The sequence below is a fragment of the Oryzias latipes genome, chromosome 15 (genome assembly GCF_002234675.1).
Source record: "Oryzias latipes chromosome 15, ASM223467v1".
Lineage (NCBI taxonomy): Eukaryota > Metazoa > Chordata > Actinopteri > Beloniformes > Adrianichthyidae > Oryzias > Oryzias latipes.
In genome coordinates this window covers 4,766,283-4,793,711 of record NC_019873.2, presented here as the reverse complement: position 1 = coordinate 4,793,711, position 27,429 = coordinate 4,766,283, and the positions used below count along the sequence as shown (strand labels likewise).

General features: G+C 40.7%; 1 protein-coding gene across 3 annotated transcripts in view; it reads left to right on the top strand.

Moving 5' to 3' along the window:
- shtn1 (shootin 1) overlaps positions 1-27,429 on the top strand; it is a 43,756-nt gene that overhangs the window by 4,492 nt on the left and 11,835 nt on the right. For all 3 annotated transcript variants that reach the window (XR_002874798.1, XM_011484069.3, XM_011484070.3), the window contains exons 3-9: positions 587-647; positions 12,936-13,030; positions 20,098-20,257; positions 24,372-24,469; positions 24,749-24,830; positions 25,507-25,601; positions 25,723-25,869. Coding sequence is in view for 2 of the 3 variants with exons in the window: in XM_011484069.3 (XP_011482371.1) it covers positions 587-647; positions 12,936-13,030; positions 20,098-20,257; positions 24,372-24,469; positions 24,749-24,830; positions 25,507-25,601; positions 25,723-25,869 (738 nt within the window). In the remaining variant the exon portion in view is untranslated. The remainder of the gene's footprint in view (positions 1-586; positions 648-12,935; positions 13,031-20,097; positions 20,258-24,371; positions 24,470-24,748; positions 24,831-25,506; positions 25,602-25,722; positions 25,870-27,429) is intronic.

Here is a 27,429-nt window from a genome sequence, read left to right as displayed (position 1 = left end):
CCTTTTTGATTTAAAAAAAACGAAATAAATGTACAATCTGGCTTTTCACCCTGATTTGACCCCATGGTTGTGTACGTTCAGGTAAAATTGTAAGCTGGCTTTGTGAAGACCCACATTCATCCGCTTTATTAACGGAGTGAATGCAGCTTAAAAAGACAACACTATCTAGTTAAATCTGTCTGACCTGCAGCAAATACTAGAAAGAAGAACATTTTCTAGCCTCTGATCTGAGACTTGGGACTTGCTCTGGACTTATCCCTTCACCTTTTCACCTGAACAGAAAAGTGAATATGTAATTTTCCACTGCGGTCTGCTAAAAAATGCTGCTGTGTCATTTGCAGCTCCGGTTTCTCATCTGTTTTTAACGTGAAGAGCAGCAAAAACAGAAAAGTGTTCTCCACAAGGGGTCAGGTGCTTTCAACACTTCTGCTGCCAACTAGTGGTTGGTGGTGGAACTGCTAACCCAGAGGACAAAGTGCAGGTTGTTAGTATCAGAACTTTAACTTTAACTGTTAGAGCCTGAAAATGGGCAGCCAGATTAGCAAAAATGAACACAAAGTGGATAATCTTCATCTTCTTTCATCAGTGCCAGAGGCTGGAGGAGGAAAGAGATGCAGCCGTGAAGAAACTCTCTGAAATCCAACAAGGTAAACTTCGTCTGAAGAGCATCTACTGTTATCATGATTAAATGCAGTTATTGTATACTGCTGTGATGTGAGCAATAGGCCGAGATTTAAAAATTTAAAGGTGTAATTATTTTTAATATGGAAAAAAAGGAAAGAAAATGAAACGAAAGAGTATTTCAAAGTGTTTTGTGGACTATTTCTGTAAACACTATGATGTGGAGACACTGATATTTTTATTGCAAAAGTATGATCTCAAGTTTTGCTCAAATTCCCTTAATCTCTGTTTCTTTGGTGCCATCATGAGTTCATAAAGAAGATACAGAGAAAATGAACAAGATAAAAAGCAAACCTCTTCAGCTTGCTCTTCATGCATCCTTGAAAGTACTCCAGCTGGGCTGAATGCAGTTTCTGACAGACAGTTCAGGTCAAACCATTAAGAAAAACAAGAAGTGAAAATATTTCAGATTTATCACCATTACTTTGTAACCTTAATTCGGTTTGTTGATTAGATTCATTTCTTCCCTCACCTTTTTCAAGCAGTTAATTAAACCATTTTTGACAAACTTCACTCTGAATGGATTATAATAATAATAATAATAATAATAATAATGGCTTCACTTACATGTGTGTGTTTACACTCTTTGGCCACTTTATCAGGTCCACCTTGCTAGTACCGGGTTGGACCCATTCTGACTGTAGACCTGCTTTATTCCTTGGTGGCACATATTCAACAAGGTTCTGGAAACTTTCCTCATAGAGTTTTGGTCCATGTTGACATGACAGCATCACGCAGTTGCTGCAGATCTGTCAGCTGAACATTCATGATGCCGATCTCCTGGTCCACCACATCCCAAAGGTTCTCTATTGGGTTTTGGTGACTGTGGAGAGCATTTGAGTCCAGAGAACTCATCGTCATGTTCTAGAAACCAATCTGAGATGATTCCAGGGTTTATGACATGGTGCCTGATCCTGCTGGAAGTAGCATCAGAAGATGGTAATACAGAGATGGACATGGTCAGCAGCAAAACTCAGGTAGGCTGTGGCGTTGGAAACATTCTCACTTGGTACAAAGGGGACCAAAGTGTGCCAAGAAAATATGCCCCACACCATGACACCACCACCTCCAGCCTGATCCGTTACTACAAGGAGGGATTGATCCATGCTTTTATGTTGTTGGCGCCAAATGGAGACTCAGACCAGACAACGTTTTTCCATCTTCTATTGTCCAGTTTTGGTGAGTCTGAGTGAATTGTAGCCTCAGTTTCCTGTTCTTAGCTGACAGCAGTGGTACCCGGTGTGGTCTTCTGCTGCTGTAGTCCATCTGCATCCAGGTTGGACGTGTTGTTTGTTCAGAGATGCTCTTCTGCAGACCTCGGTTGGAACCTGTGGTTCTTTGAGTACCTGTTGTCTTTCTATCAGCTGGAACCAGTCTGGTCATTCTCCTTTGACCTCTGGCATCAACAAGGCAATTCCACCATTAGAACTGCTGCTCTCTGGATATTTTCTCTTTTCTGACCGTTCTCTGTTAACCTTAGAGATGGTTGTGGGTGAAAATCCCATAGATTATCAGTTTCTGAAATATTCAGTCCAGCCCGTCTGGCCCGTCGCCTGATACCACAGCGCACTGGACATTTCTTTCTCAATTCCTCTGTGGGCTTTCTTTTTCCTTCACAAGTGTATTACAGACCTGTCTTTGCTCTGTCTCATTGGAAATGTTCCAGTGTTTTCACTTCCAGGGTTGTCTCTTTTCTGGTCTCTTTGAGTCCCAGCTGGGCACCGCAGATGAAAAGAAAAAGATTCAATTGTTATTTGTGTCCTTTTGAATCCTGGTTCTGCCTTGGAGGACAAGCACTGAGTTCTCTTCATGCTCCTCAGATCAGCAGTCTGTGTGTGAATGCTGCCCTCTGAAAAACAGAACACATTGTCTAAAGACACTGAGCACAACTTTACAAAGACATACAATTGAACCCAAACATTTTTTAAGAAAAAAAAAGGTTTTTCAATCAGTGAAAAATGTCAAGGAAAGCTCTCAGTGAAAGAACACAAAAGGTTTATCTTCAATTTCAGTGTTTTAGGTATGCAGATTAGTGAGTGTCCTCTGATTTTGTTTTACTGTGCAATTACAAAGTCAAAATCCTTCAAACAATAAGGTGCATGTGCTCTGGTCAGTGGGTTTGTGGGGAAAAAAGCCCTGCATAAAACTGTTGATATCAGAACTGGGCTTAGTTCAGGAATGACGGCGTAACACACAGAAAACCAAATATGTATCATAGTTTCTGCACTGTGAGGCTCACCTAAAAGCCCTACATTTCTTCAACTACATGTCAGTGAACTTTTATAATCTGGAGCACCTTATAGATGGATTCATTCTGGTTGTGTTCAGATTTGAAGAGGTGCACTGCGCTCTTTCAAAACGTTTTTATGAGTTTAAACGACGTTGGGTGTCATTGTAAATACGCTAATGTGGCTAACATGTAGCTGTCTTTTTTTATTTTTTACATGGTCCCAGCAAGGATGGGAGTTAGCATAGTCACTGAAACATTTGTCTTAATGGTATTCGATGTTTTTTTAATAAGGTGTAAACAACGTTGGGAGTTACAGGTAGGTATGGTAAATATGCTAATGTGGCTAACTCTTGGCATGTAGCCAACATGCTGCGTGTTACAAGAAAAAAATCTCATTGGCTATGTCTGAATTCCTTCACTACTCACTGCATTATGAGCACTATGTAGTGCGTTCGCCATGTTGTAGTGCAGTCCGAATATACAATTCCAAAATCCACTGCCCACAAAATTCGCCAGAAGTCTCTGGAAAAAAACCCACTGTGCATCGATTTTCACCAGATTGGCGAAAATAAACCATATTCATAAATAGTTGTTGTATAATCCTAATTTCGATAAGATTTTCATTAATTGAAATCAATGATGTAATATTCACCGTTTAACAAAACAAAAAAAACAAAAAGTAGTAAGCATGGTGTCCAAATTTAAAATCCACGACACTAGATAGTCCTGCACTATAGTTGTTTAATAGTTAGGGAGTTGGGTGGGAATTCAGACATAGCCCACAATTCCAAAATCCAGTGCTCTAGAAATTTCCCAAAAGTCTCTGTAAAACCAGTGTCCAATGATGGTCACTAGATTGGAGTAAATAGTCCATATTGCATTGCGATTTATAATTTTGGTGAAAAAAATGGATTTAATGAATTTATTTTTAATAAACCATCAACGTTTTCAGCATCAGAACACACTATTATCGTAAAAAGTCGTTGAAACAGGCTCTTATTGATGTAAGTTTTCACTGTGTATAATCTGTGATGTCATATTTGCCCCCTTAAAAAAAAGTAGTGAGCATGATGTCTGAATTGCCTTTAAAATCCAGGACAGTAGATATTCCTGCACTACATAGTATTAGTGAGTAGGGAGGGAATTCTGACTCTGTTAACACAGTTGACAAAGCCTGATTGACCGATGGACTTATCTTTGACTCTTTTGTCTCACTTAATGCGCTTTATAGTTGTGAGCACCTTGTATGTGACATGCTCTTGCAAAAATAGATCATTTATTGACTGTGCGCCTTATAATCCGGTGTGTCCTATGGAAAATACGGTACTAACATTTGGCCATGACTGTATAATTCCCTTTAAAAACTTAAATTAGCAACCGTTGAGCAGCTTCAGTGGGGCTCTCTTTCTGCGCTCTCCAAATTACTCCAGATATGTATTTGGCTCTGCTCTGAATATTCTGAAATAGTTCCCCTTCCAGTGGAATGCTTTGTGGACGCCTCAGTGAGGACAGGATTGGAAATGGGGCACCGAATGTCAAAAAGCGGAGCCAACAGTTTGTCTTTGTAATGGTGACAGTTGTGTGGGTTTTCAACTGAATCCACGCGGCGTGCGCTCGTGTGTCCCCCGATTCTGCAGCCAAAACACATATTGTGTTTGAGTCGTGCATTAATAGAGGCTGCCTCCCTGTGCCAAGCAGCTGCATATTAGGACCTATTACGTGATTTCATAGCTCTTAGAAAATTGCTCCTATTCACAGTGAAACGGCTGGGGGTGGGGCAGCAGTGCTGTGGAGGTGTTTTTGTGTGCGTGTGTGTGTGGGGGGGGGGGGTGATTGGGAAAGAATGCCCCCAACATACAATCATGCCTTTTGAGCCAGAGATGGCAAGGTTGATGACAACATGACCATTGTGTTATGATGATAACGCCACAAAAGCATCTGCCCCTCTCATCAAGGCTTTACAGGCCGCAGATACAATTGAATTCTCTGCTCGGTTGGAGGCGCTGATACCATTATGCAGCATGTTGGCACGAGCGTAATCACTGTCTTTCCCCACGGTGAAATGAAAAAAGACAAGCACGGAAAAGAGCGGGGAAAAAAACGTGGAGTGATGATGAGGATGATGATGACAAGGAGGCCGAAACTTACAATTAAGGCCTCCAGTTGTGATGTCTCACAGCCCCACATAGACTCATGCACATGCACGCATCACTCTTCCAGCACTGTTTATTTACCATGGCTGCCAGTAATTATAATTAACATGTCATTTAGTTCAGGGCGTCCTTTCACGCTGCGGCCTTCGTACCATTGAGATGGGCAGAGAAGAAAGGAGAAGAGGTTGAGATTGAAAATTGGCAGCTGAGTACTGTCGATTGACTGATGTGAAGGGCACCAGAGGAGCGTGGATATCACCGGGTGCTGCTGTTCACCAAGTTCCTAATTAGGTTTCTCTGGGGAGAAGGCATTGCTCAGAGCACTAATGCTTAATTTGTGCCCTGCTCAGCCACAATGTTTAATTAGTTAAATGGTGGGATATTCTCTAGGTGTGTTTTTCTGCTGAGGGTTGATTGCAGCCTTAAACAGTTCATGCTTAAGCATTCTGCTGGACTCTCTTCACAGCGCTTCTGTTGAGCCCTTCAACATGACTGCTTAGGATTGTCTCATCTCACCTCTAACACTTTCACACATGTTCTGGTTTATTTAGATTTCTGGATAGATTATTTAGAACAGCAGAAATGCAAATTGTAGTTTTATTGCTTGCATCCAGTATTCCTGCTACATTCATACATGTGGCGCGTGTTCAAAAGCGTGTTCTTGAAGGCGCTTTTAGCATTTGGTATTCACACTGGACAAGCAGGGATGGGCTTGTTTTTCTTTTTTTTCCCCCCTATTTCTTTATTGCATGCCTGCCACCTACAGTTGGAAAAGGTTCGCTAAGAAATGTAAAAAGCGATGCGAATCTCCTGAATCAGGAGTTATATTCCCATAATAGACTTGGTTGCACAGAATTTCTGCCAGTAACAAATTGAAATTATGAATTTCTCCTCCACGATCAATTTTTAAACAGTTGGCACTTCTGTGAATTAAAGGGGGCGTCATCCATACGTCACTACCAAATCCAAGCGGCTGATTGGTCAAAGTTCTACCTAATTTAACTTGCAACACGTGTTCAGTAGAAGCCCAAAAACGGTCAGACCCCACTCAAAGGGCTTGAGGGCTAAACCTTAGTCACCAGCACCCATACAGGACTTCACCCGTACGTGTCTTGCAGTTCCCTTAAGTCACCTCCAGGAACATCATAAAAATGGAACGTACCATTGCAGCGTTCGAAATAAGCGGTTATCCTGATGTCCGAGACAACCAGATTTCACGGAGGACAGCCCAAAATGAACCTGATGGTTGTCCGTGTGACAACCTGGTCTTTTATTCAACATTTTGGTATTTTTCCACTATTTTTCAAAGTTTTTGGGAAACCGACGTCTGACTTTTAAAGATAAAACCGAATGTACACGAATGATGTCACATGACGTCCGAACGAACAGAATACGCCAGAAGACATCGCAAAATGACAACATTGCACCTGCATGTGTTGTTTAAAAGATCAGGGACATTAGTCTTTACTGCTACTGCAGCGCACAAACATGGTATCATTTACACATGTGTTTATTTGAAATAGATGTTATATCATATTATAACTTTTCAGCACATATAAATATTACTTTATATTTGGAATGTTGTACTAGTCCCAGTCCACACAAGTGTTCTTAATTTTAAAAATACTCATTAGGTTACAGTGTTGGTTAATGTAATCAATTTTCTGATATATTATAGGGTAAGATAAAGTATTTTCATTTGACCGTAACAGTATTTGATTTACAGGGCAATACTTTGTGTAACTAGATGCTTCGATATTTAGTAAAATGTTTGTTTTTAATATTTAAAGAATTTTTTAAATGTCTATCATAAGAGGCAGTTGATATTAGATGTAAGGAAGAAATAAAGATGTAAGTACTGACATCTGAGTAGGTTTTGTTACTGTTTAATATTGGTATCGAAAGGACAACCAAAAATATTACTTGCCAGAATCTTTTTTCCTTATTTCTAACGCTGCATTGTCATGCATGTAGGAAGTGTTTCGTGAAATTAAAGTAAAGCACTTATGAAATACAAGTGACACTGTCATATAGTGCCCATAAACCATACTAGTCACTATTGCTGTGTGAACTGGCTCCTTACTGACCGTGTACAATTGCTAACCCTCATATCTAATGGTCAGGCTGCGTGCACCTTTTCACTTGAACAGCACTGAAGGGTTCAGAGGGGTTGAAAAAATGTAAAATCTGTATGACACGCCTGCGTCTCGCCTACTTCCCCCTTACTTCCTTTTACTTGTTCTATAAGTGTTTACTTCTTTCTACCTGTCGCTTGCAGCATGCCTGTAGAAAAATGTGCATGAACATGTTCGCCTTACATGTTCACAGAGTGGTTTATTTTGATTTGATTTGATTGGAACTGGTTTATTTCAAGCAATCAAAGCAAGCATAATGCACAAAAACAATACAATCAGCAGTTATGCATTCGGAAAAAGACGTATCAAACTTAGCATCAAACTTAAGTCCATCCTTATGGAGATGGACTGACGCATCTCTGCACCAGCCTGCAGGACACACGCTGTTTTTATGTCTATGGGTGAAAAATGGGCAAAGCTGCACAAGGCATACAGGTAGCCCACAATCACAAATATTAAAGCAACATTTTCAAGCAGACAAATGTGGCTGTTTTATAGCTTTGACATTGTTTTGTTACCAGAAGATTTCTGGTGGACTGTTGTTCTGGATTAACATGTTCAAAGTGGAGACACAAATGTGTTTCTCTAGGTAAGGGGAAAATCTTTGCAAATCAGGGGTTTTCTAGATAACAAATATATGTGTATACTTTTTTATGTGAGCTCTTTACAAGTTACAGCCAGTAACAACTCCAGGACATGTTGCAGATTGTCTAAAGAAAATGTTGGAGTGGCACAGTAATTGATCCTTCTTGTGGCACCATACATTTATTACCGTCCTCTCAGAAATACAAAAAAGATCCTTAAAATTTTAGCAATAAAATATTTCAGAAAGACACATTTAAATTAATTTTTAAAACAACTTTGTGTGTCAGAGGTTTTTTTTTGCAAATCTAACAAACTGAAACTATCTGGAGAAAATTGCAAACTGATAGTATATAATTTAAACTAAAAACATGTATTAATAAAATACTATGAAGAGCAATTTATTTTAACCTCTTCTTATTTGAGGCTTAAAAAAAACACAGTTAAAGTATATTTATATGAGAACAGGTAGTGCAGCATTTGTGCAAAGAGAAAATTCTTGCAAAGAGGGAGAAACGGTCATAAATTCTGCAGCGACTTAACTAAATCACTCTCAAAGGCTCCTTATAAAAGCACTTCCTCAACAGTTTTTCGACAAACTTCAAGCCTTCTTTACCTGCTAACCAGGTGGAACTTGGAATAGGTGTTTCCAAGTGAAATCTGCTTGGAAGCAGAGGTGTATTACAACAGTTGTTAATGGATCAACTCCTAATCTTTAAATTGAAGATGATTTGTTGAAGGGGACAGGGGCTTCTCTGGGGGTCCACTGGGGTGACCAGACCTGGTCCTTTGCATGTGAATCCATTACAAGTGTTTAGATTCAGCTTTTTTCCCCACAATGACCGTTGGATTATGTTACTACAGTATATTCACTGAATCTGTGTAGCTTTAGATCTATGTGGTTGCTGAAAAGAACATGTGCTTTTAATGTGCTGATAATTAATGCAATATTGGAAAAGAATATTTTCCATTCCGCTCATCACATTGCCGCCTTAAGCAGCACTCTTGGTTCATGTTAATGCAGTAGAAGCAAATGTCTCCCCCCCCCTCAAGGTTATGTTCAAGCGACATGTACATTTGTTAACAAAAAAAGCCCACATCCTCTCAGTACACTCAACGTATGCACAGCAGTCATTCATCTTGTTGAGCTGCACGCTTGTATTCAGTTTAGACTTAATGCACCCTGGCCCTGAATCATCAAAACAAAAATGTATGGAACGATTTAATTTAAAGATAAACTATGGAAAACATTTAGTTCATTTTCTTTTGAAAGAAACTCAATTGATGAATGTGGGCAATCAGGTTTACTCACAGTGCAGATACAAAAGGCGACAGAAACACTCTGGGTGTCATGGCGCTCTTATCTCAAACCACTGAGACAGTAAAGGAAGTCAGAGTTCTGCACCCACTCTCTGACTAATTCAAAGCTTGTCCTTTCTTTCCTAATGACATTTTTCTCAGACCATGAGTCGACCTTATAAGTTTGTGACATGAATGCGGTATTCCATTAAGTTTGCATGTAGGCTCCATTCTTTCTGAACACGATTGCATTGATGGAGGCCTCTCACCAATGTTCTACATTACTTCTGCGTGATGCCGTTTGCTAGCCTACAACAGCAGGTTGTCAATGGCACCAGTACCAAAGAGGCACCATTGTCTTCAGGTGAACTGCAGATATTTCTGTCACAACGGTGGAGAAGTTGAGGAGAATTATTAGTATTATCAGTGGAAGGTGGTTCGGCCGCTGCTCCTCCACATCCAGAGGAGCCAGTTGGGGTGACTCGGGTATGTGGTGCGCATGCGTCCTGGACGCCTCCCTGGGGAGGTGTTCCGGGCATGACCCACTGGGCAGAGCGGATGATCCAGGACACGCTGGAAAGATTATGTGTCTGGGATGGGAACGTCTCGGGGTCCCTCCAGAGGAGCTGGGGCAAGTGGTGCGGAGAGTGAAGTCTGGGCAAACTCAAATTTATGGAGTGCAAAAGAGTTGATTAACTTCTACATGCATGTTGGGCCTTTTGATGTATTTTAGATCAGATTTGCGGACTAATAAATAGTGTTAACATGTATGTTAGTGGTGAAAAGGAGGTGTCTGGGTGACATGAGCACCAAGCATCTCAGAGCTGTCTGGTCCAGACCATAAAGCTGCCATAGCTCTGCCCAAACTTGAGCTTTCAGAGGCTCTGGGTGACGACTGTGTGATTCTTTGGTTTGTCTCTCAGTGAAAACCTGCTGCTCCGAAGTAGTACAACACTACTGAAGTCAAAAAAATCCATCTATCCATCCATTTTCTTAACTCTATCGGGGTCACAAGGTCACCAGAGCCTGTGCCAGCTGTTGGGCGAAGGCAGTATAAACTCTAAACAGGTTGCCAGTTTCTCGCAGGGCCATACACTCACATTCACATTCATTTAGAGTAACCCATCAACATATGAAGCAGGTCTTTGGACTGAAAACCCACGCATGCACAAGGAGAACATGCAAACTCCACACAGCCAGGACCCAGCTGGGATTCGAACCAGGGCCTTCCCCCGCTGTAAGGCGAGATAAACTATTTTTCTTAATTAAAATAATCTGTCCCAATAATTTATCACACACATGTTTATTTTTCAGCACTTACTTATTTAAAAAAAACAGTGTTTTCTCTTTTGTCGTCACCTCACTCATGTTGCAGATTTCCTGAAGTCATAAATCAGATTTGATGCTGCAGATGATGAATACTGATTACTGAATTATGTTTGGTGTTTGTTTGGGTTTCATTATCAATATTGTGTTATCATTTCATGATTGCATTATGCCAGTCAATGTGCGTTTTTTCCCCACATTTATTTGTTTGTTTTTTGCCTGAAAATCAGGCAAAACCTTTTTGCGTGTTGAAGACAGTTAAATCATCAGTTTGATCTAGACTTGCAACAAAAATAGTTTTAATAAGATTTAAACTGGAATAGAAACTTCTGTTTGAAGTTTAGGAGTACCTGTCCAGGGTGTAACCTGCCTTCGCCCAACAGGGGCTGGGTTAGGCTCCAGCAACCCCGTGACCCTGTAAAACGGGTTCAGAAAATCGATGGGAGTTTAGAAATGTAAATATACGAACATGCGTAGAACGTATAACAAGGTGAAAGAAAAACTAAATTTACAAAAACATTTTGAAAACTGTAAAGATATTCTTCTACAAACATTCTTGTGTTTCTTCTCTGTCAGTTAGTTTTTGTATAAAAGCAGCAGAGGGAATAATTTTATTGTAGAGACAGACTGGTGACATTTGCTGTGTGTTATATTCTTTACTTGTCATAAGCACACTTTCATTTGAGTGTCTTCATGTGAGGATAGTTTTATTTCCTACAGTAATCTTCTGAGGATTATCTTAGTTTCTGAAGTTTTTATGTAAATATTCACTTTCTCTGGGGTTATTTTGTGTTTTATTTGTGGTTTTAGTTTAGTCATCTGCAGATGTTTTTGTCTCATGCTTTAGTCACCAGTGGCCTTATGGCTGGATTCAAGCTGTCTGTGGGTGAAAAATGGGCACAGCAAATATATTAAACAGAAACTCTGAATTCAAAGTGTAAAACAAGGCGTATAAATGTTTGTGTTCTGGGTGCTGCCGCTAGCTTTAGCATCTCAGCAGAGTCTCTGTTTTAGGTGTTTAAACAGATTAATCATACTCCCAGTTTTGTTGGCAGCAGCCTTCAAACAGATTTTGCTGTGTACGGTTTGTTGCTCCAAGTTTAAATTCACAGAACTGAACCAGTTCCACAGAAGTGGAGAAACTGTTCCTGTTTTAGGAACAAGCTCCTCTGTGCTAGCTGCCATTTTGACACCTGCAAGAGACGGTTGGCCTGACCTTCCACCCAACAACAGCAACCTGAAGGAGCGGGGGGGGGGGAGAAATTCCAGATTTTCCCCAAAATAAATCTTCTGAAACAGTAAATTCAAATTAATTAATAAAATGGATTTCTCGCTCAGTCCTGCTTTCTACTTGACCTTTAATCGAGTCCGAGTTTTCAGTGGCACAAAATGTTGTGTAACCCTTGTGCTATCCTAGACACTTTAACATTGGGAGTTGGGTCATCTAGACCCACTAGACAGTGCGCTGAACCTTTTTTCTTCAATGATTTGTGATCTTCACTGGTGTCCATGGATTACATGAAATCTTTCCACCTTTATCCACCTTTGCATTGGTAGGGAGAACACGTCAATGTAAGGGGGGGTCATCTAAGACAGTGTTTTTCAACCAGTGTGCCGCGGCACACTAGTGTGCCGTGGGAGATGGTCAAGTGTGCCGTGGAGAAATTGCCCTCATTAGCTGATTTAACATTTCCCATCTCCAGGATTTCAGCTCTCTGTTCATCCAAACAGGCCCTGATAAAACACTGAGTAGTTAGGAATATAAAAGATCCTAAAATACTTTTTCTTTGCGTTTATTTTATTTTATTAAAGACATTTTGATAAGAATGACGTTACCACGACTCAGCTGCAGCTCCGGCTGTATTTTGGAAAAGTCCCGTCCCTTTAACTGTCTCCACCAATCATTCTTGGGGAGCTTAATCACATGTCATCAGTCTGACCAATCAGAAGTGGTTAAAGTCTTCACTTCCTTGTCCCGATTTAGCTCGTAAAGTCGCTCAGTTCTAACAAAAATACCAGCTAAAGCTCGTCTTTAGCGGTGTAGCTTTCCACAGAGTCCGGTGTCAGACCGTGGAACAAGTGAACACATCAATGAAGCTCCGAAAAGCGACCTCCGCCGGCCGTTTTATGCACTACATCTCCCATGATGCATTGGGTTGAGAGAGTGACAGCGCACAAGGAGATCTGTTGTTAAACGTCTTGAAACCAACGAACACACTTCAAACTGTTTTTAAATCTTCTAACTTAACTTTTATTGCATCTTTTAGAAAAAAACAGCTGCAGTTTCCAGCTTTTTCTGCAACAATTATCTCAAAAATGCATGTGAGACTGTGGAGGGAGGGGCTGTAGATCAATACAGACTGAGTTTCTCCTTTTTTAAAACTTTTTGGATGCTGGTGTGCCGCGGGATTTTTTAAAGGTTAAAGTGTGCCGTGGCTCAGAAAAGGTTGAAAAACACTGATCTAAGATAGCACAAGGGTTAAGGCCTTTGAGAGTGATGTCAGTGATTGTGTTGTTTTTCTTTTGCAGTGTCTCAGATGGTCATCCAGGAGGTCAGTGTCATTCAAGAGGACCTGGAGATCGAGAGGATGTGCAGAGAAAGTGCTGAAGCTCTCGCATCCAAGGTTTGTTCCAACATGTGAAGATTTGAATCCAGGAAATTTGAAAACGTATTTGAAAAAAACGTGAAGCCAAAAGAATCTGTTGAATTCAATATTGGACCAAATGAAATCGACTCTGGAGATGACATTACGGTACTTTCGTGAACAGCACCACATCTTCAAATTTCGTGTCACAATCAAGCGCGGCTGCTGTGCTCATGTCTTACAAAATCACTTTTTGGGCTCCTTCCCCCGTAGGTTGTGATTGAGAGTGGGGGCGCCTGGCACACGGTGATTTCACAGCCCACCGCTGCAGAGATCATCACTGTAATCATGGCTCATTCAGCCTCAGTACAAAAGCCCTCACTGTCCACGGAGCTGCAGCAGAATCGGCCCGTGGGAGACTGATGGACAAACAAAATGAAGGTCGACAAATCTCCAGCTTCAGCGCCTGCTTCTGTTTTTCCTTTCTTTGTTTCCGGGGCGACGAGAAAGATTTTTATTGGCACAGATGACCATAAGGCATCAAGGTTGTCTAAAAAAAAAAAACCTTCAGACTCCAGCAGGGCTTAATGCTTTCAAACCGACTGCATCTGCATTCTGCACTGTGGCATCTGCAGCTTCTGGAGTTAGTGATTCACAGTGGGACACCCGACACAAACTGATTGCTGACAAAACCCTTTTTTTTAAATCCCCAAACTGTCAAATTTCATAAAGTATTTTGTCAAAAATACCCCGTCTCTGAACATTATCACACCTGAGAAAAATGTTTTTAAAGATAAACCAAAACATCCTTTCAGCACTGCGGCCCTCGGTTGTGTCTGCCAGAGGACCTGAGAGCCGCAGAGAGCAGGAATGCTTTTAAGTAAAGGCTCAACACCATCTTTTAACCTGCCTTTTAGCTCATTTTACTACTTTTATTATCTTATTTGTTTTAATTTAGTATTTCCATTTTATCTTGTTTTATGAATTTATACTTTATTATTAATTAAATATTTTAATTTGACTTATTTATTATTTACTTATTACTTATTATTTACCTGCTGTTCAGCCGCTGCAGCTCCAGGAGGGGGTCTGCATTGCCGCCTTGCTGTGGTGGAGCGGTCCCCGCCTGTGATGCTGCATCTGGCTGGCTATACAGCTGTTCACAGAGAGGGAGGTTCCAATTGTTTTTAGCGTTTCCAATAACAAACATTTAGTTTTCGTGCTCCGCCTATTTCTTATTGTCTATCCTCATTAGTTAGGGAGTGGGAGGTGTGAAAGGGGTGGGGTGGGGGTTGTATGTAGGTATGGGCTGGGGGGTCCTATTTTAATTTTCATGCTTGTTCTTATATTATTTACTTTGTTTAATTTATGTAAAGCACTTTGTGTTGTGCTTTTAAGGGGAAAATGCTAGATTAATAAAGTTTGATTGATTGACTGATATTTGATTTTCTAGGAGTGCTGGATTATATTGTTCACCTGATCTTTTGGGGGGGGGGTTATACGTTTGCTAGACATTCTAAGTTATTTTAGCAATTTTAGATCAAAATCAGTTTTGTTTGGGTTTCAAACTTTTATTGATCTGGATTATTGGGACCTTCAATCAATCGGTGGCTTCAGTCACCGGTGAGCTAAAGAAAACATTTGATGACATTCTGGAAGAATCTTAGTGTGAGGACAACAACTCACTGAGGAGATACAGGAAATCTGGGTTCCTCATCAAATAGAAGTTAAGTATTTACAAGTTGAAAGAAGGAAAAACTCAGTAGCATGAACTCGTTTGGAATGAGAGCACCAAGGTCTCAGGCTTTCAATAAAAAGATGTCTTGTTTATTCCATCAAAAACAGGTCTAAAATATATTTTTGCTTCATGTTTATTCATTTGTCAATAATAAAATGGGGACTGATATACCGACTCTTAGAAAATCCAAAGAAGGATTTGATTCTGCCTCAAGCAGACCCGGTCTCATCAGCACCTGCATGCATCAGAGTCCGAAACAAAAACAAGTTGTCTCCAGTTGTCTTTTGATCTCTCCTTTATTCTTCCTTTTAATTATGATTATGCTGTTTTTAGCCAAAACCTAAAACCTGTGTTGGTGTTGTTTTCATAGTTTCTGCAGAACAGCAGTAGTTCATTAGAAATTCACCCCTGAGTTGTGGGCAGGACCGTTGGCAAGCCCGCCCCCACTTTCCATCAACTATAACTGAGAGCTCTCTGTTTACACTCTCTCGCTAGCTGACAGCCCCTCATACCCCCAGCCTAACATTACCAGTGCAACAAGAATGGTGAGAAAAACAACCAGTAATGCAATTTTAAATAATAATTTTCTTTATAAATGTCCTTTCTTGTCAGGAAAATGCCACAAGAACATATAATAACAATTAAACTACCCTTTTCTTTAGAGTGGATCTTTTAAATTTAGCATTATGACAGAAATCCATCCATTTTGCAAAGAAATAAACTTAAATCAAGTTGCTTAATGTGCAGGGGTATAGGGTTCTCATCTTTAATGGGATTTGTTTTTTTTTTTTTTACAGGAAGCAAAAATCGTTTTTTAACCATGACTTGTGTCTGTTTATATGGATATTTACTGGCTGAATGGCTGACCTTTAGTGACGCCTCACAGGACACTTGACCATCCTGGTCAGGTTGTGCAGTTGACTTCTTTGAAGCTCTGTCAGAATGTGCATTGTCCTTTATGAACAGCACTCACTTCATGTTTCAGAGGCTCATGAGAATGTGGAGAACATCGGCTGTCGTCAGAAAACTGCAGAAATCGGGCTCCGTGATGGGAAACAGGAATAATGTGTCAGATCCAGAATGAATGGGAGCACATTGAGAGGTTGAGCCTCAAACTGAAAACAACCAGAAGGCCTTCTGTCCAAAATAGAAATCCCAGTTTTAAGAACATCTAATGCTGCGTACACACAGAGCATTTGTGACGCGTACAAGAATTTAAGGAACGTGGGTTCATGTGTGCTGAACACTGGACTGCGGCCACCCGACTAGCGCAAGCACCTACAGTTGGAAGAGGCTTGGTGTGAAATACAAAAGCGGTGCAAATCTGGGGAATTTTGTTTTTTTCACAGCTCTATTCTGATAAATGAAAGACTTGGTGTCATAAAATTCCGGCCGGACACAAACCGCACTTATACTTTTCTCTTTTATTAATAATTGTCAACCAGCTGGCACTTCCGTGAATTAACAAAGACGCCATCCATATGTCACACCCAGATAAGAGTCCCTGATTGGTCAAAGTTGGTTTAACTTTCAATGCACGTTTAACCGCGGCTCGTTTTCTATGTAAAGCCCGAAAACTGACTAAAAAAAATTCGTAGCTTTGAGTGAACCCGAGTATTTTGGACGCACAAGCCCGAACTATATATACATCCATTTAAATGAACTTGGTCGTTTTAATGTGTGCTGCCGAGGCTGATGTGAACGCAGCATTAGAGGCTGTTTTATGATCCCGTGTGCAGTTGTTGTTGTTGTTAAGCATGTTAGAGGAAAAACGAATGCATCGAATCTGTTCCGTTTTATTTGATCTTGTCAATTAGCGTCTTTCATCTCTGTTATACTCGGTTCTTCGATCAGACGTCTGTCAGCATTTTCATAAACATGCAGCAGCCATTTACCCATGTAAGTTACACACAACACCTGTTTCTATTGACTTTTATGGGTGCAGTCCCTAAAGGTATATGTTTGCTGTCTTAACTTCGCTAAATTGAAAAAGAACCTTTCTGCATTAAAAAGGTATATTTTTACTCATTTGAATTTAGAGCAAATCCTAAATGCTGAAGAGAGAGAAATCCAAAGGGAGACCAGAACTAGCATGACAATCATTTTGCTCATTAAGTGTGGCAGGGACCACAGTGACAGAAAGTTCAGTGTTTCTTAAATCTTTTGAATTAAAAAAGTGGGACAGCAGTTTGAAAAGATGATCATTTGTTTGGGAATGGTTTGGATGTTTCTGTGTTGATGTGTGATCAAGGTAAGATGAGGGGCTGTTACTGCATAATGGGGACCTTCAGAGAGCGCACGCCAATGCTATGTCAGTTTTGATTCATGCAAGTGTATAATTTTAAACGCACGGCTCCCGCCAGTTGCACGTTATTATCAAAAGAATGCGATTCCATGTTGTGTATTGTTGATTGCATTTCAGAGAAAGGGTTGCAGCCTGAAGAGTGCCATCAAAAGAGAGAATTGCTGCAATCTGCTCTCACCAGGATGCCATTAATAAATGTTTTTTTTTTATGGTTTGCCTTTTATTTTTCCCCTTTGCTTTTTCTCTCCTTAGACACTTTTCTTGCTTCAGATTACATCAACATGCCCGAATAATTGGCATCAATCCCTTTTCCAGAGACTTCACTGGCGTTTTGTTTTGGGTCGATTTTCCTAAACACAGATATTGCTTTGTGACGATTTAAATGTTTAAAAAAAAAAAAAAACGAAATAAATAGACGTAGATGTTGAGCAGAAAATTTAAACCAAAGGAGCAAAAAGAAAACATGTTCCAAAGAACAAACCAACATAAATGCAAATCTGTTTTGCATTAAAAAACTATCATTGTGTGTGGAGACAGACACTGATCGCCTTTTCCCAGCAGCCTGTGTGTTTCTAATTATGTGTGTTACTTCACACGTTAGTATTGCTTTTGCATACGTCCCCCTCCCATTATGACTGATTGCAGACCCAAGAAAGAGGAAATCACAACATCTCATCTGATTCTCCATCATCCTCCTGTCTTACTTATTTGCTTGTTTTGCACCCTCCTAATTCCCAGGGATTCTGTGGCAAAGCTGGTTTGGAAAATATGTCCGTTTTACGTGAATTCAGGTCAGTTTTTAGGGAAAACGACAAAATGTTTAAGAATGTGCTGTTGCACCCAGAGATCTAACGTTGTCTAATGTGGACTGTGCTTATTGTCCAGTCTTGATGTCCTGATTCTTAAACAGTAGCAACACATCGCTGAGGTGCATTTAAGCATCTATTAATCATAAAAAAAAAGAAAGTGTTTTTCTAAATTAGCACAGACATTTTTCGCTTAATTAAATCCAAGAAATGTCAGTGAAAGAATAAACAGGAATGATCTGCTGGCTCTGACCAGTTCAAGCACTTCAACAACAGGCCACCAATAAAAACATGTCAAAAATGCTAAAAATTAAGAAAAAAATGAGGAAAGAAAAATGGTCCTATCAAGAAGTCTACTCACTAAGACATGTTTTCATTAACTAATAGTATTTTATTACTGAAAAACTTTCCTGATAAGATTTTCTATCATGCAAAATAAAACATTTTTCTTGAAACGTGTCTTTTTATCCCGTAAGATCCAGTTTTTGCAGTGAAGTTTTTTTTGTTCTAATGCAAACTTGAGATTTTCTTAAAATTTGATTTATAAATGAGCAGGAAAGTGATGATTGTTTAAATTGTTATAAATCAAAGCTACTAAAACGAAAGGCTGACAGACACTTAAATCTGAACCCCTAAACAGAGGTAGCTGATGTTTCTATTTCTAAGTAGTGAATGGTGACAGAGCCTCATCCTTGTGTGATTAGGATCTCAGAGATAAATCAGAACTGTGTTTTGAAAACTCAACTCTCTTAGGGTGCATTCAGACTGGACACATTTGGCCTGCTTAAAGTGAACCAGAGTTCATTTCCCCTGATATTCATCATAATCATCATAATACAATCCGTCCTCGGAGCGGAACAACTGAACCAAAGCAGCCACCGTAGTCGATGTAAACAGAGAAGGAATAAGGGAACCGATGAGCGTCAGACAAATATAATGCAATGATCGTCGTGTTTCCATACAGAAAAAAGTTTGTTAGAACGTTTAAACACAGCTGAAAATGCTTCTTACGTGCTTTTCTTTGTCTTGTTATGCGGCTCGTGCCCAGCGCTGCTATGACGTCATCCTAAAAGCTACCTTGTAGTTCCTAAAGAGAATTATCTTAAAACAATGCCATAAAACCACAACAATGAGACACAGCAACTCTTTGAAATGTGGTCGGATTAATTCAGTCTCTAAAAAAAAAAAAGTAACGTTATACAAATTGCTTTTATGTCTTAAACACTTCTCAGTTTACCTCCTGAGACCTCTTTTTGCCAGTAACCCCCTTGCAGCCCGACTCAACCAGCCCAAAGTAGCAGGTAAAAAGCACTGAGCCTACAGATTCATCCACAGGTGTTGAAGTTGGCCAACAAAAAATGAACTGATTCTGCAGTGGAAAAATGAATAACAGCAATGTGACCTAGAGTGAGGAAGATGAAGCTTTTCCCAGCCAGCTGGGTCTGAATTCGAAAAAGAGAACAAACTAAATGGAAACTGTGTTAACCCCTGAAGACCTAGCGTCTTCATGCGTGGACGCCACATTTTGGGTTATATTACCATTGTAGTTGATTCTGCTTTACCGGAGCCTTTTGGATCCATGTTTATAAGCTTGGGTCTGCAAAAGGTAAAAAAAAAAAAACCTTCAGGTAGACCACAGAGGGGCTACATCATTGACACTATATGAGAAGTGGACATTAGTGACCCCCCTCACACTCCAAACAGGAAGTACGATCCGCTGGTTCCAAGAATAATTTGTCAGAAAAAACATTCTTGCTCTGATACCTTTTATTAACATTTTTTCAATAATCCTCTTTTTTTCATGATATTTACTGTCTTTATTGCAAGTCATTGAAGTTATAAACTGTCCACTCAGGTGCCTTACCGAAAGTCTGTGTTCTCACGTCAAACATTCAAAGCACTTTATTGACAGAGTTTGTGTAGCCCGCTTTCAAGTAAAGGTGTGGCCTTCCAACAAGCTCACTCCTGATTGGACAGATTGGTTGCCATAGAAACATTGACTCAGACCAATCACTGTTCACTGACGTCTGGCTCCAACATGGTGGCGTCTTTGTCACAAAAATGGCGACTGGTTGAAACGGTAAGTAAACCATTTTCCAAGGGTGATGTCACACTCTAGTGTTCTCTGATGCAGTCAGTGGGTCACAAGCGACCACTTCGACCTCTTTGGGTCAGTCTGAGCCTTGATGTTCTTTCTCCAAACTTTTGTGAGAGTCTGCTGTGACATCCCCCCAATCTCCCATGATTCTCTCTGCAGCTGAACCGGCAGAACCGCTCGCTGAAAAGGAAGAGCATGATGCTGATGTCTCATCTAAGTCCAGAGACCATCACAGAGATCAGCTTGGTGGACGATGAAGAGGAGGGCGAAGACCTTGATATCAACAGCAAAGACTGTCACTGCCAAAACAACATCGCAGGTACAGGAAGACCCGAACCGGGACAGAGTCCAAAGCACTCCATGTAGGACTGAAACAGCATTGTTTAGATCTTTGTAGTCCAGTTACTCTGAAGAACACAATCATGTTCTAATGTTCAGCGCCTCCTAGAGGAGGAAGCAGATAAATTCATAGTAGATAGAATTTACTGGTTAGATATTAAGATTACATTTACCAGTACTCACAATACAAAAAATCTACAGTAGAATATCTGTTTTGGTACCAAGATTTAAATTTTCACAGGCTATAAACCAAAGGAGTTCTGCTTCTGCTTTAAAATATAATTTCTGTTGCGGAATTTAGGAATATTTTATAACTCAAATAAGAGAGATGGTACATCACACATACAGAAATACTGAGATTATGGTAAGTATTCACTCATGTCAGAGACAGTTAAAATTGCGAGAGAAGAATTGTGAGCTTTGGCCAAAACTTAGCCTCACTATTTTGGCCTTGGAGATAAATTAACTCAATAAATAAAATTATCTTGCGAATATAAATGTTTTTTTTTTCCAGAAATATTTCCCTCTGTAACACCTGACAGCAGTGGTGAACCAAAGTAACCCCTCACCTCTTCCTTCTGCTTAAATCCACAAACCCTATAAAAGGACAGTCCCATGGTTTGTGTAACAGAATATCTCTGTGATCATAAAAATCTACCAACGTACCACAGCTAATGCAAGCTAATTATTTTTGGTCTCATGAGCCCCTCCCTTCAGGAAAATGCTGTTTTCAGATCCTCAAGTCAGCCAGTAATTATAGCTCAGGTGATAATGCCATCACGCTGCTCAAATTTGTCTGCATCAAAAGACCCAGATAATTATCCTGTTTGTAAATGAAAAAGATTGGCTGAGCCCAGAAGGGTTGACTTGCTCAGATTACTGGTTTATTGCAATAACATTTTCATAATTACATGGTAATGGACCAACTCATTTAGAGAGAAGATTGATAGTTCGATCCCCAAGTCTGCCACTTGCCAAAGTGGCAACGAGCAGCACAGAAAACAACGATGCGTCTGATGACATCATCAGTATGTGACTATAGACACATACTGTTCTCAAGGTGGTGTCTCACTGATGGGCTTTTGCTGCAGTGAATCATCAGGTTATTGCTGGAAGGATGAAGGACACCGGGGACATTTCTAATTCTGTGGGGTTCTTTAATTTCTCTTAAAGTTCACTCCGATCATCTTTTGGTGTATTGTAAAAGCATTTCCAGTGGTCTTCTAACTATAATTTTGCCATTTTTAGTCAAAACCAAAAAAAGTTGTCTTGTTTTCTAGGACATAGTTTCTGCAGTTCATCAGAAATTCAACTTTAATTGTGGGCTTGACAGTTGCCACGGACCCTTCCCTTCCCTGTTGCTGAGAGCTCTCTGTTTACCCTCTCCCACTAGCTTACAGCCCTTCACACCCCAAATCTGACATTACCGGAACAGCAAAAATGGTGAGCAATGTGCCAGTATGCCAAGACCAAGCACATACTGTACATCCAATAACAAAACACCCCTCAGGTTCAGATCAGGACTGCTCCTCCTCAACCCAGGGGTCATTGTAATCACTCATGTGGGCAATGATGAAGTCTCCCAGGAGAAAAATGGACACTACAGCCAACAAACAACATATTACCGCTCTTTGAGACTCCAAGAAGGCGGTTTACTCTGTGCTGCTGCTAGACCTATAAGCTAACACCACAGAAGAGACCTGCCCTCGACCCAGAGGGGCAGTGGTCAACACATGGTGACTGAGCTGGGGTGTTGTGCTGTTTATTTGACTGCTAGCCAAACCACTCAGCCCTGGCTGCTTGTGTCAGGCCCAAAAAGAATGTTTCTGAAGTCCCACTCAAACTAAATTGTTTTCTATTGTAAACCCAGTCTCAGTGGTCTTTTAGTTCTGATTATGCGATTTTTAGCTAGCATCAAAAAGTCATTTTTTAAGACTTTTAAGATTTATTTTTTGCAGCGCTGCTGGAGTTCATTAGAAATTTAGTTTGGGGTTTTAGGTGGGACTGTTGGCGCAGAAGTTAACTTCACTTATTTCCCAACATGCCTTTGTTTACACTCTCTCCCACTAGCGACAAGCACCTCACAAACCCAAGCTAACATATAGCAACAAAAAGGGTCAGCAATTTCAGACCTATCCAGCTGTGTAGTTAGGAGGCAAATGCCGGCGAGGAAAATGACAGATCTGTTGGTCTGCAAGTGGAAACCAGAGCTTTCATCTGCTCCCAATCCAACTCCATCTGAACAAACAAATATTTAGAAACGCAGTTTTGATTCTTTTATACATGTCCATTTTGAGAAAAACGTCACAAGAACAACAAAAACAGGATTTTCATTGGAGCAGGACTTTCAAGAAAAAAGTCAAATTCGAAAAGACCTTTGCTGCTGTACGACTATCACTGAGATTTTCTTCTTAGCTCTACTACTGCATCATCAGTGACCACAAGCTTGAAGGCAAACCTCTTCCTAAAGCGACACATATTTTCACTGACACAGCCTGTTGTTGAACCTGTGCTTCAACCTACAACTCAATGATTGTGAAACTGCAGTTCCATTCCCAGCAAATGTTCAGTAAAATTTGTTTAATATCGTTTTCATACATTTACAACAATAATGTTGCTATCCTAATGTCCACTGTTACACTTTTCCCCCATAACAGGATCTTTGTCTTCAGTTCTTTTTTGCGCAAATCATTAATTTAAAGGCCCTATATCATGCTATTCTTAAGCCTTTCATAGAAACCTTTATCCATCTATAGGATAATATATTACCATTGACACACTAAAGAACCCTTTTTTAATGAAATATGAGTTATTTTCACAGTTTATTTTTATACGTTAAAGTAAGACGACTCGATCTCTTAGGCTCCGCCTTTTGCTCCTTCTGGGTGCTGCCCATTTTAAGATGTCATCCTAGAGTCGGCCTCAGCAGTGTGTCTGCGTTTCGCCCACGAAAACAAACAACATCCAAGCTTTTGCTAAGATGGATGTGCATATTGTGCTATGTAGAGAAAGCATTGTGCCGATCACTGCTAGCTCCATAGAGAAAGTGGGCGTGTGTGTTAGCCTGGGGGCGGAGCTGGCAGTGCAGACTCTGAAAAAACATTTCTGGTTTTGACTTTTATCTTTAATTATGCTACGCAATCGCTTCCATAGAAACCTGCACCCACTACCCCTCCCCTTCTCCTCACACACACACAGACATGCGCCTCTTTCTCAAAGGCGGGAGCGCCGATTCGCAAGTTTCAGGCCGTTCCATACTCTGCCATATATTTCACGACAGCAGAAATAAAGTGCCACAATGACTAATAGCAAGCACTGAATCGCCACCCTCTACTATCCAGGCAAGTACCGTTACGCCCAAGTCTTAATTCACTATCCTCTTACTTAGTAGCCGCCCCACTGGACATGTCCAGAGCTGCTACCCGTGCCCCATGCAAAGCACAACCCTGGTTAGTTGAGAACGACACTCGCATAAGTTAACGGATATCTGTCTGTCTATTTTGAACACACCCACCACCAGCCAAACAGCATTAACCTCACTTCTGCTCACAGCTCCCTCACTTATGGTGAGCGATTTAACACAGCCGAGATTCCCCACTTCCCATGAGTCTTAAAAGCTGAAGGCGGGGCTAACCCCCAGATCACCACAATGTATTGATTTGCTATGTATATGAGCAGTGCTTTTTGGAGCATTCCCTGCGGGTGCCACAAGGGGTGCTCGGGGGCGCATGGGCGCCCGCGGGCACAGGGTTGGTGACCCCTGGTCTAAACCATAATGTGAGAACCTGCTCATTTTCGTGGGGCTGGTGCTTAGAGAGCAGGTTTTTAGAGGAATACTCAAAAATGCGTAAATGGATCAAAATACCACTTTTGGATTGTTTATAGTGAGGAAAGAACATTATTACACACTTAAAATCTCAAAATGTTGATTTTGCATGCGATAGGCCCTTTAATCAAAACTAGTTTGACTCCAACCTGCAAAACGCTGGAACTATCTTGTTTTATTGAATTCACCACCATGACGGTTACTTTTCTGCAGCACATTGTAAAAACAAACAACTTCAAATAAAGCTTTTTTTGGTCTGTTTTTCCAGAGCTTCAACGTAAACTGGAACGGGTGCTACAGGAAAAAGATCAAGCAACTTCTGAGCTAAAGTCAGTGAGACAACAACTGAGAGACGTGAAGGATGAAGTGAGTTTTGCTGTGGGACAGTATCCAGCTGGAAAAAATCTGATTCTTTGTGGAGAAAAGGTATAAAAAAAACAGAATCAAAGGTGAACTCTTGCTCATCTGTGTGCATCAACACAGGTATAATCTGATTTTTTTCTCAGCGTTTTGCACGACAGACTGTATGAGACATGCCGCTATAGAAAAGAGTGACTGTTAAGGTTTTGTTCTTTTTCCCTTTCCATAACCAGAGAAAAACTGTTGTTTCTCTGTTTTCCATGTTTGTGTTCCATATGTTTGAAGGTGATGAGAGAGAAGCACGATAACACAGTGTTAATAGCTGAGATCATGCAGCAGAAGAAGCTCCTGCAGAAATATAACAGAGGTAAGGGTTTGGGTTGTGCATGGCTAGAAGAGAAAACATTTATAGAAGCTTTTCAGGAGTTTTAATAATCAGTGATCACATCAGTTTTCCTTTACAATTTAATCCACTTTCTGTACAAAATTGCTATTTTGTTGTGTTGTCTAAATCTACAAATCCAAAATCCAGTGCCCCTAAAAAATTTCACAGAATTCTCTGTAAAAAACCAGTGTGCACTGATGCTCACTAGATTGGCGAATAAAGACCACAATGCACTCGGTTTGAACCCTTTTTCATGAGGAAAAAAATGTATTTTAATTTACTTAAACCGTTCAAGTTTTCATCATCAGAGCACAGAGGATTCATAAATAGTCTTCTGTAAAATGTTTGTAATTATTAGGTTCTTAGGGAGCATGATGTCTGAACTGCTTCTAAAAGGTTCTAGATTGTTTTCTAGTAGTTAGAGAGGCCATAAAGTGCACTCTTGCACGTCCAAAGCATGCGACATTGTGTGCTACACTGATGTGGATCCCACACACGTTCCATCAGAACACCAAATGAATATTCATTAAAGAACTGCTAATGTTCCTTTTAGGAACCTAGTCCAAGGTTAATATATTAATGTATAACTTTTTTTTTTAAATATGTAATTCACACATCATAGTGTGTTTTTTTGAAGAGTAACAAATGTGTACTTCAGTGTCACAGTTTGCTGTGGAGGAATACGAGGCTCTGCAGGAAACCTTGGACTTGGAACAGAACCTGAGGACAGAAGCAGAGAACTTTGCCAGAGCTGTAACATTCTTTAAAGTTCTTTGACGTTAAGCACAGTCCAAATTGTGCTGGCCTGTACATTTCATTGGTTTAGGTCAGCTTTCTCTAAGAGACACCGTTGTTGGGCTGATGGTCCTTTTAGATGCTGGTGGAGCAGAAGAAGCTGAAGAGGCAGAGTCAGATCCTCATGCAGAACTCTGCTACGACTCAGGCTCTGCAGGACGCCCTGAGTCAGATCGCAAGCCTGACTGAGGAGCTGGAGACTGAGAGGCTGGAGCACCAGAAGCAGGTCTGTGCACATCAACACAGTGTTTGGGGAACCAGGAAGGGGAGCAAACCTCATGGTTGTCTGCATGGACCTCATAGCAGCTGGAATTTGTTAAGGTTCCATTATCTGTCACACCTTAGTTTGTGAAATGTATTTTATTTGACCCATCCCCAGGGGGAGCGGTGAGCTGCAGACACAGCCGCGCTCGGGAACCATTTGGTGGTTCACCCCCCCAATCCAACCTCTTAATGCTGAGTGGCATTGGGTCCCATTTTTAGAGTCATTGGTCTGACTCGACCTGGATTTGACCCCAGTCACAGTGCGGATGCTCTACCACATGGCCTCTGAGCTGACTTTGTAACGTTCTACCTGTATGAAAAATGCCCCGGTGACATTCTGTAGTTGGTCTGGAACTCCTGCAGTGGAGAGGGGGATGGAGGAGAAGCTCTGCTGCTGTAAACAGCCAAAAGCTTTTTTTCAGCAGGAAGTTCATCCCAGGTTATCACAGGCGAATGGGTCAGTGTGAAGATAAAGGAGATGGATACATTTTTTTCCTTTCAAATTAAGAGTTTGTAGTCACTCTACCACACTTTGGCATTCTGAAATTTCTGTTTTTGACTCATAAGGGTCATAAAGGTTTTTGTACTCTTCTTCACCTGCTGCTGTTTATTGTTATTTTCTACCGGTACATGTTTGGTTTGTCTCTGCTGCTTTGCTCTGAAAGGCCTGTTTTTAATTTAAGAAAATAAATGGTAGACATTCACCACTCTCTGCCTGCAATCATGATGGGTTTTGGGATTCTCAAGGCCACACCACCAACTGTGACAATATCAATGTTAGGTACTTTCAAAAAATATCTTTGTGCTCCTCAGTGTTTCAAAATAGTCTGTCTTCATTCCATTTTAATTATTCTTTTAATCTAGAAAAAACTCAAATGTTGCTGGTAATAAATCCTCTTCACTTGCTAAAAGACTGTGTTGCAGCCGACATGGGATCTAAAATGTTCAACAACAAATTTTGATGACATTCAAGTCACCACTGATTCACCGCTGAGGTTATTTTAATCCATGTGCATCAGAGGAAATGTCTGGTGAACTATAATGGGGAATGATGAATAATTAAAAGCATGAAAAGACCCCCCTCCTCCGGTGGCATCGGCGGAAGACAATTAGAGCTGAGTGGGATCGCTGATCTCTGCTGCTCTGGATGGAGCTGAGCCTCATCCTTTATTTTAGGAACAATTAAAGCACCAGCTAAGGAACAGCCTTTTTGGAGGAAGTGACTGATGTCAGCTCCCAGTTTCCTGGCCCATTTTTACAGACATCATCCCTGCTGGATCTGCAGCACATGGACGCCCAGGAGGGAGCTGCTCTCCATTCATCGGGATGTCAGATTTAAGTCATTTGTATTTACATTGACATTCAATCTACAGTGTTAAGCTGCGATCACACCCACCTCAGCAATGCCAATTAAGCGACCACCTTCAATAAAAACACGTGTATATGCACGTTTTGGGCTTGTGTAGAAACTTGTGTTTACCCACAGCTACCCAAGTTTCTACGACCCTTTTTGGACTCTACT